This window comes from Rhinopithecus bieti, unplaced genomic scaffold (assembly GCF_001698545.2).
Source record: "Rhinopithecus bieti isolate Rb0 unplaced genomic scaffold, ASM169854v2 scaffold_18688, whole genome shotgun sequence".
NCBI classification, from domain to species: Eukaryota; Metazoa; Chordata; class Mammalia; order Primates; family Cercopithecidae; genus Rhinopithecus; species Rhinopithecus bieti.
Genome location: NW_016809492.1, coordinates 442,836 through 452,351, shown reverse-complemented (window position 1 = coordinate 452,351; position 9,516 = coordinate 442,836). Strand labels below are relative to the sequence as shown.

The following is a 9,516-nucleotide window of genomic DNA, read 5'->3' as shown; positions in this document are numbered from 1 at the left end:
TTCCTCCATCCCTTTATTTTGAGCCTATGTGTGTATTTGCACATGAGATGGGTCTCCTGAATACAGCACACTGATGGGTCTTGATTCTTTATCCAATTTGCCAGTCTGTGTCTTTTAATTTGGGCATTTAGCCCATTTACATTTAAGGTTAATATTGTTATGTGTGAATTTGATCCTGTCATTATGATGCTAGCTGGTTATTTTGCCCGTTAATTGATGCAGTTTCTTCATAGTGTCGATAGTGTTTACAATTTGGTATGTTTTTGCAGTGACTGGTTCCAGTTTTTTCTTTCCATATTTAATGCTTCCTTCAGGAGGTCTTGTAAGGCAGGCCTGTTGGTGACAAAATCCATCAGCATTTGCTTGTCTGTAAAGGATTTTATTTCTCCTTCACTTATGAAGCTTAGTTTGGCTGGATATGAAATTCTGGGTTGAAAATTCTTTTCTTTAAGAATGTTGAATACTGGCCCCCACTTTGTTCTGGCTTGCAGGGTTTCTGCTGAGAGATCTGCTGTTAGTCTGATGGGCTTCCCTTTGTGGATAACCCAACCTTTCTCTCTGGTTGCCCTTAACATTTTTTACTTAATTGCAACCTTGGTGAATCTGATGATTGTGTGTCTTGGGGTTGTTCTTCTTGAGGAGCATCTTTACGGTGTTCTCTGTATTTCCTGAATTTGAATGCTGGCCTGTCTTGCTAGGTTGGGGAAGTTCTCCTGGATAATATTCTGAAAAGTGTTTTCCAACTTTGTTCCATTCTCCCTGTCACTTTCAGGTATACCAATCAAACACAGGTTTGGTCTTTTCACATAATCCCATATTTCTCGGAGGCTTCGTTCATTCTTTTTCATTCTTTTTTTCTCTAATCTTGTCTTCACACTTTATTTCATCAAGCTGATCCTCAATCTCTATTATCCTTTCTTCCACTTGATTGATTTAGCTACTGATTGTTGTGTATGATTCACGAAGCTCTTGTGCTGTGTTTTTCAGTTCCATCAGGTCATTTATGTTCTTCTCTAAACTGGTTATTCTAATTAGCAATTCCTCTAACCTTTTTTCAAGGTTCTTAGCTTCCTTGCATTGGGTTAGAACAAGCTCCTTTAGCTCAGAGGAGTTTACTATTACCCACCTTCTGAAGCCTACTTCTGTCAATTCGTCAAACTCATTCTCTGTCCAGTTTTGTTCTCTTGCTGGTGAGTAGTTGTGATCTTTTGGATGAGAAGAGGCATTCTCATTTTTGGAACTTTCAGCCCTTTTGTACCAGTTTTTCCTCATCTCTGTGGATTTATCTACCTTTGGTCTTTGATGTTGGTGACCCCTTCAGATGGGTTTTTTTTGTGTGGATGTCCTTTTTGTTGATGTTGTTGCTATTTCTTTCTGTTTGCTAGTTTTTGTTCTAACAGTAGGCCCCTCTGCTGCAGGTCTGCTGGAGTTTGCTGGAGATCCACTCCAGACCCTGTTTGCTTGGGTATCACCAGCCGAGTCTGCAGAACAGCAAAGATTGCTGCCTGTTCCTTCCTCTGGATGCTTCATCCCAGAAGGGCACCTGCCAGATGCCAGCTGGAGCTCTCCTGTATGAGGTGTCTGTCGACCCCTGCTGGGAGGTGACTCCCAGTCAGGTGGCATGGGGCTCAGGGGCCCACTTGAGGAGGCAGTCTGTCCCTTAGCAGAACTCTAGTGTTGTGCTGGGAGATCTGCTGCTCTCTTCAGAGCTAGCAGCAGGAATGTTTAAATCTGCCGAAGCTGCACCTGCAGCTGCCCCTTCCTCCAGGTGCTCTGTCTCAGGGAGATAGCACATGGAACCCCCTGACTGGGGCTGCTGCCTTTCTTTCAGAGATGCCCTGCCCAGAGAGGAGGGATCTAGAGAGGCAGTCTGGCTACAGCAGCTTTGCCAAGCTATGGTAGGCTCTGCCAAGTTCAAACTTCCTGGCAGGTTTGTTTACACTGTGAGGGAAAAACTGCCTACTCAAGCCTCAGTAATGGCAGACGCCCATCCCCCACCAACTTAGAGCATCCGAGGTCGACTTCAGACTGCTGTGCTGGCAGCAAGAATTTCAAGCCAGTGGATCTTGGCTTGCTGGGCTCCATGGGGGTGAGATCCACTCAGCTAGATCACTTGGCTCCCTGGCTTCAGCCCCCTTTCCAGGGGAGTGAATGGTTCTGCCTCATTGGTGTTCCAGGCACCAGTGGGGTATGGAAAAAAAAAAAAAAAAAACTCCTGCAGCTGGCTTGGTGTCTACCCAAACAGTCGCCCAGTTTTTTGCTTGAAACCCAGGACCCTGGTGGTGTAGGCACCCCAGGGAATCTCCTGGTCTGCGGGTTGTGAAGGCCATGGGCAAAGCGTAGTATCTTGGGCCGGAATGCACTGTTCCTCATGGCACAGTCCCTCATAGCTTCCCTTGGCTAGGGGAGGGAGTTCCCTGACCCCTCGCACTTCTTGAGTGAGACGACGACCCCACCCTGCTTCGGCTCACCCTCTGTGGACTGCACCCACTGCCTAACCAGTCCCAATGAGATGAGCTGGGTACCTCAGTTGGGAATGCAGAAATCACCCACCTTCTGCACTGATCTCGCTGGGAGCTGCAGATTGGAGCTGTTCCTATTCAGCCATCTTTCTAGCCACCCAGAATACACATTCCATTCAATAGCACACGGAACTTTCTTGAAGATGGACCATATGATAGGCCACAAAATGAGTCTCAATAAATTTAAGACAATTGAAATCATATCAAGCACTCTCTCAGACCACAGTGGAATAAAAGTGGAAATCAACTCCAAAAGGAACCTTCAAAGCCATGTAAAAATATGGAAATTAAATAACCTGAATGATCACTGGGTAGAAAAAAAAAATCAAGATGGAAGTTAAAAAATTATTCTAACTGAACGACAGTAGTGACACAACCTATCAAAACCTCTGGGATACAGCACAGGCGGTGCCAAGAGGAAAGTTCATAGCCCTAAATGCCTACATCAAAAAGACTGAAAGGGCACAAACTGATAGTCTAAGGTCATACCTCAAGGAACTAGAGAAACAAGAACAAACCAAACCCATACCCAGCAGAAGAAAGGAGATAAAATCAGAGCAGAACTAAGTGAAACTGAAACAAACAAACAAAAAATACAAAAGATAAATGAAACAAAAAGCTGGTTCTTTGAAAAGATAAATAAAATTGATAGACTATTAGCAAGATTAACCAAGAAAAGAAGAGAGAAAATCCAAATAACCTCATCAACAAATGAAACGGGAGATATTACAACTGACATCACCAAAATACAAAAGCTCATTCAAGGCTGCTATGAACACCTTTACACACATGAACTAGAAAACCTAAAAGAGATGGATAAATTCCTGGAAAAATACAACCCTCTTAGCTTAAATCAGGAAGAATTAGATACCTTAAACAGACCAATAATAAGCAGCAAGATTGAAATGGTAATTAGAAAATTAACAACCAAAAAAAGTCCATGACCACATGGATTCACAGCAGAATTCTACCAGACATTCAAAGAAGAATTGGTACCAATCATTTTGACACTATTCCACAGGATAGAGAAAGAGGGAACCCTCCCCAATTCATTCTATGAAGCCAGCATCACCCTAATACCAAAACCAGAAAAGGACATAACCAAAAAAGAAACTACAGACTGATATCCCTGATGAACATAGATGTTAAAATCCTTAACACAATAGTAGGCAACTGAATCCAGCAACATATCAAAAAGATAATCCACCATGACCAAGTGGGTTGTATACCAGGGATGCAGGGATGGTTTAACATACACAAGTCAATAAATGTGATATACCACATAAACATATGAAAAACAAAAATCGCATGATTATCTCAATAGATGCAGAAAAAGCATCTGACAAAATCCAGCATCCCTTTATGATTAAAATTCTCAACAAAACTGGCATACAAGGAACATACCTCAATGTAATAAAAGCCATCTATGTCAAACCCACAGCCAACATAATACTGAGTGGGGAAAAGTTGAAATCATTCCCTCTGAGAACTGGAATAAGACAAGAATGCCCACTCTTACCACTCCTCTTCAACATAGTACTGGAAGTCCTAGCCAGAGCAATCAGACAAGAGAAAGAAATAAAGGGTATCCAAATTGGTAAAGAGGAAGTCAAACTATCACTGTTCGCTGATGATATGATCGTTTGCCTTGAAAACCCTAAAAACTTCTCCAGAAAGCCCCTAGAACTGATAAAAGAATTCAGCAAAGTTTCCAGATACAAGACGAATGTACACAAATCTGTAGCTTTCCTATACACCAACAGTGACCAAGTGGAGAGTCAGATCAAGAACTCAATCCCCTTTGTAATAGCTGTCAAAAAAAAAAAAAAAAAAAAAAAAAAACCTTTAAAAATATACCTAACCAAGGAGGCAAAATACCTCTACAAGGAAAACTACAAAACACTACAGAAAGAAATCACAGACGACACAAATGAAAACACATCCCATGCTCATGGATGGGTAGAATCAATATTGTGAAAATGACACACTGCCAAAAGCAATCTACAAATTCAATGCAATCCCCATCAAAATACCACCATAATTCTTTAAAGAATTAGAAAAAAACATTCTAAAATTCACATGGACCCAAAGAAGAGCCCACATAGCCAAAGCAAGACTAAGCAAAAAGAACAAATCTGGAGGCCTCACACTACCTGATTTCAAACTATACTATAAGGCCAGGTCACCAAAACAGCTTGATAGTGGTATAAAAATAGGCATGTAGACCAGTGGAACAGAATAGAGAACCCAGAAATCAACCCAAATGCTTACAGCCAACCGATCTTCAACAAAGCAAAAAAAAAAAAACATAAAGTGGGGAAAGGACACCCTTTCAACAATTGGTGTTGGGATAATTGGCTAGCCACATGTAGGAGAATGAAACTGGATCCTCATCTCTCACCTTATATAAAAACCAACTCTAGATGAATTAAGGACTTAAATCTAAGAGCTGAAACTATAAAAATTCTAGAAGATACCATTGGAAAACCCCTTCTAGACATTGGTTTGGGCAAGAAATTCATGACCAAGAACTTGAAAGCAAATGCCATAAAAACAAAGATAAGTAGCTGGGACTTAATTAAACAAAAGAGCTTTTGCATGGTAAAAACAACAGTCAGCAGAGACAACAGATAACCCACAGAGTGGCAGAAAATCTTCAGAATCTATACATCTGACAAAGGACTAATATCCAGAATCTACAACAAACTCTGCACAGAAAACAGATAACCCACAGAGTGGCAGAAAATCTTCAGAATCTATATATCTGACAAAGGACTAATATCCGGAATCTACAACACACTCAAACAAATCAGCAAGAAAAAACAGACAATCTCATCAAAAAGTGGGCTAAGGACATGAATAGACCACTCTCAAAAGAAGATAAACAAATGGCCAACAGACATATGAAAAAATGCTCAACATCACTAATGATCAGGGAAATGCACATCAAAACAACAATGCGATACTGCCTTACTCCTGCAAGAATGGCCATAACCAAAAAATCAAAAAACAGTAGATGTTGGCATGGATGCGGTTATCAGGGAACACTTCTACACTGCTGATGGGAATGTAAACTAGTACAGACACTATGGAAAACAGTGTGGAGATTCCTTAAAGAACCAAAAGTAGAACTGCCATTTGATCCAGCAATCCCACCACTTGGTATCTACCCAGTAGAAAAGAAGTCATCATACAAAAAAGATACTTAAGTTGCACATGCATGTTTATAGCCTCTCAGTTTGCAATTGCAAAATTGTGGAACCAACCCGAATGCCCATCAATCAACGAGTGGATAAAGAAACTGTGATATATATATACACACACATACACACACACATACATACACACACACACACACACACACACACACACGGTGGAATACTACTCAGCCACAAAAGGAATGAATTAATGGCATTTGCAGTGACCTGGATGAGAATGGAGACTATTATTCTAAGTGAAGTAACTCAGGAATGGAAAACCAAACACCGTATGTTCTCGCTGATACGTGGGAGCTAAGCTGTTAGGACACACAGGCATAAGAATAATACAATGGACTTTGGGGACTTTGGGGGAAGGGTGGGAGGGGGTTGAGGGATAAAAGACTACCAAAAATAGTGTGATGGGTGCACCAAAATCTCACAAATCACCACTAAATAACTTACTCATGTAACCAAACACCGCCCGTACCCCAATAACCTATGGAAAATAAAAAAATAATTAAAAAAAAGCTTAGCCCAGTCATCACATGGAACCATGAGAAATAATAAATTATGGTTCAAGCAAAAAAAAAAAAAAAAAAAAAAAAAAAAAAAGAAATGCAAGTGGGATTAATTGATTATAATATTGGTTTGGTTTATTTGGTTGAGTAAGAAATAAACTGAGCATATGTATCTGATGAAATAGCTTCTAAAATTAAAACATGCTGTAAATATAAAAATAAGTAGATTTTGAAAAACTATATACATGTGGAATCTGATAACAATTGATATTTCCTCATAGTCAGACTAATCTGCATCTTAGATGATATGAAGGTAAGAAGGAGATGGAAGCATAGTTTCATAGTTTGAAATTATGAAAAAGCCATGAATTGTTTTGGAGGCCAGCTACTGTACTGAGTCATTGTCAGGAATTAGAAATATTTTGATTTTGTAAGTCTGATGGTTGGTTTATAAGTGATAGAGTCCCAATCTTGGTTTTACAACACTCTAAAGTTTTAAAAATTCTTTTGGGAGTATTGTGAAATTTCCAAATACCAACCATATTTTAGTTTTTTGTATGAAATATGTCATTTGTGGGAAAAGAAGTCATTAACTTGTGAGAATAGGTATCTTCTGCTCCCAAAAGTTGGAGGCTGGCAGATTATGCCACTCTCTTACACCATAACGATGGAAATTGGGAGGATTTTTTTTTTCTTAATTCTAGCAGAAGAGATAGGGTTTTAACATATCTTTAAAAGGGGGTTTTGCTGGTTTTCTGTAGCTGGCAGAGCTGAGTAATGCATAGTGTGATTTCCTGCCTCGGCCAGCAGAGGCCTCCATGTGCCTCCTGAAGTCAAGTTTTCCTTGATTCAGGAAGGAATGTGAGACCAATGAGTTGCCTGTCAAGGACAGCAGGAATCATATGTAAGGGCAGCATGTTTCTGAGATTCTATTCCAGGTTTTCAGCAGATGCGCCCATACCAATGGTGCTTGCTCTGTGTCAGGCAGAAGACAGGGACTATCCAGAAATTCCTTGTAACAGAGAGCTAGAGCTAACATCACAGTTGCTTCTGTACCTGGGCGAGGCCTCCCTGTAACTCCTGTTAAAGGCATGTCAGTTCTGGGGTGGCTTCAATTTTGAAGTGTTCACAGATGAGTTATTTCAAAGAATCTAGGCTTGGCCTTGTGACCTGCCAATAGGAAGTAGGTGAAAGGACAGCGTGCCAGTTCTGAGGCTAGGATTTAAGAGGCAGGCCCTGTGCATGTTGTCTGTTGTTAGGAGAATAAGCCAGGACAAGACTGCAAGAGAGATGTTAGCAACTTAGGCCATCAACTCAGATGCCCCAGCTAATAGCCGGCAGACCCCAAGGGCAGTGGACCCGCTGGTGAGCCACCTAGCAGATTCATGATCATGCTTAACTGAAATTAGCCCAACCCAGCTGGTTAGAGGACAACTGCTCTGTAGACCTCTCGACAAGTGATCAGTAATAAACAGCTATTATTTTTAAAGAAATTTGAGGTGGTTGGTTACAAACTAGCAAAATAATGTCCTCTAATTATAATCATAGCAGTCACAAGGTGATTACTGATACTTATTTTAAGATAACACTACTACATTAACAAAATATTTAAACAATAATATGAGATAATATTTCAACAATCATAAAGTGATTACTGATACTTATTTCAATATGATTACTATTACATTAACAAAATATTTTAACAACAATACAAGATTCATATGCCTATTTTGGAAATAATTACCAAATTTTTATTGATGCTTGGTAGAATTAGTAGAAGACAGTGACTCCTCCTATGATATTACTAACACCTCTCTACCAACCTACTATATATTTATAAGAAATGTATTTCAGGACAGAAAGTGTGAACTCACAGTCCTTCTGCAATGCACTCCAGTGAAAGCACATTTCCCCTTAATTCCTCTTTGTTACTTGCATTGCCTTCTGGAGTTAAAAATGTTGGTGGCCTCTCTCTACTTGATTTAGCTGCAAACAAGAAAATCAATATGCATTACAACTTATAATATGTATTTCTATAAACACTTCATTGTCAAAAAAGCTGTCTAAAATTCCAATCCCCTTTTAAGCTATTTAACATTAATTGTGAAATTTGTTAAGCTACACATACACACTCTCTGCGTTATAAGTAGTCATCACTTACACTTACTCAAGTTACCCAGGAACAGAAACAACCTTGGTTGCATAAGCACTAATAATAAGGACTGTTTTCCTTTTGTATATTTCCTTAATTTGGGTTAGGTTTTTACAAATTTTCTGTGGGTTAGAAAATTTTCAAAATGTTGACATGGAGAGGAAATCATGTTATTGAACTACATTTCTCTTAGGATTAGTGCTTAGGTCAAAGCAAAAATTAACTGTCTATCTTCTGGAAGATGTTAGGTTTTTAGAAAGATATGGTTATAGAAGGGGTATTCTTGTTTACAGTGGGGACAACATTATAGCCAATACTACTGATTAATCATATTAACATCCTCAAACTGCAAGGGTTATGGAAAACAAAAGTAGAGAGTTACTGACAGAGGTCTTGCAAATATTATGCCACAAATGAAGAATAATGATGGAGTTAAATAAATGGAAATCGTTTTCCTCAATAAAAAAATAAAGAGGGTCTAAGTCAAAGATCTTAGGGATAGTTATACAGGCCATCTTCTTTTTTGTGGAGGCCTTTCCAAGACATAGCCATGTCTTCTGAAGTTTTCTTAGAAAAACTTGGAGCAGAAATTACATCATCTTAAGGTTCTATAGCCATTGAAGGTTTTCAACTCTTTAACGCATTATCTACCTGACGCTTATAAAAATTTAATGAAAAGGAAATATATTATGAATCATTCTCATTTATCAGAAGAAAAAATTCAATGCCAGAAGAGGTATTACTTGAGAAAAATTAGTTTTCCTAAGAATTTAGAGACTGTAGGGGGGAAACTTACTCCTCTAAAATCACTTTGGGAATGGTCTTGGGGCCCATATTTTTCAGGAGTATATTCAAATAAAATAAAAGAAAGCAGCAGTTGTGGAGTGTCTATCTTGGTCACTGATGAGACCTTAATGTTTTTTACTTATATCTCAAGGGTGAAAAATTAATACAGCAGAAATTCTGCCTTATGGATAATTAAGAGGACCCTTTATCCAAAACCCATTATTTCATTCATAGACTCTACTTGAGAACATTTCCCTTAAGGAAATCAAATTCATTTCTATCTACAATAATGAAGTTAAATGCTCTATTTTTAAAAAGATTACTTCCACTGAAGACAG

The 9,516-nt window shown here is 39.0% G+C and overlaps 1 protein-coding gene across 10 annotated transcripts in view; it reads right to left on the bottom strand.

Moving 5' to 3' along the window:
• NRCAM (neuronal cell adhesion molecule) overlaps nt 1-9,516 on the bottom strand; it is a 325,277-nt gene that overhangs the window by 78,406 nt on the left and 237,355 nt on the right. For all 10 annotated transcript variants that reach the window (XM_017889596.1, XM_017889586.1, XM_017889588.1 and 7 more), the window contains one exon: nt 8,115-8,226. In XM_017889596.1, coding sequence (XP_017745085.1) covers nt 8,115-8,226 — 112 coding nt within the window. The remainder of the gene's footprint in view (nt 1-8,114; nt 8,227-9,516) is intronic.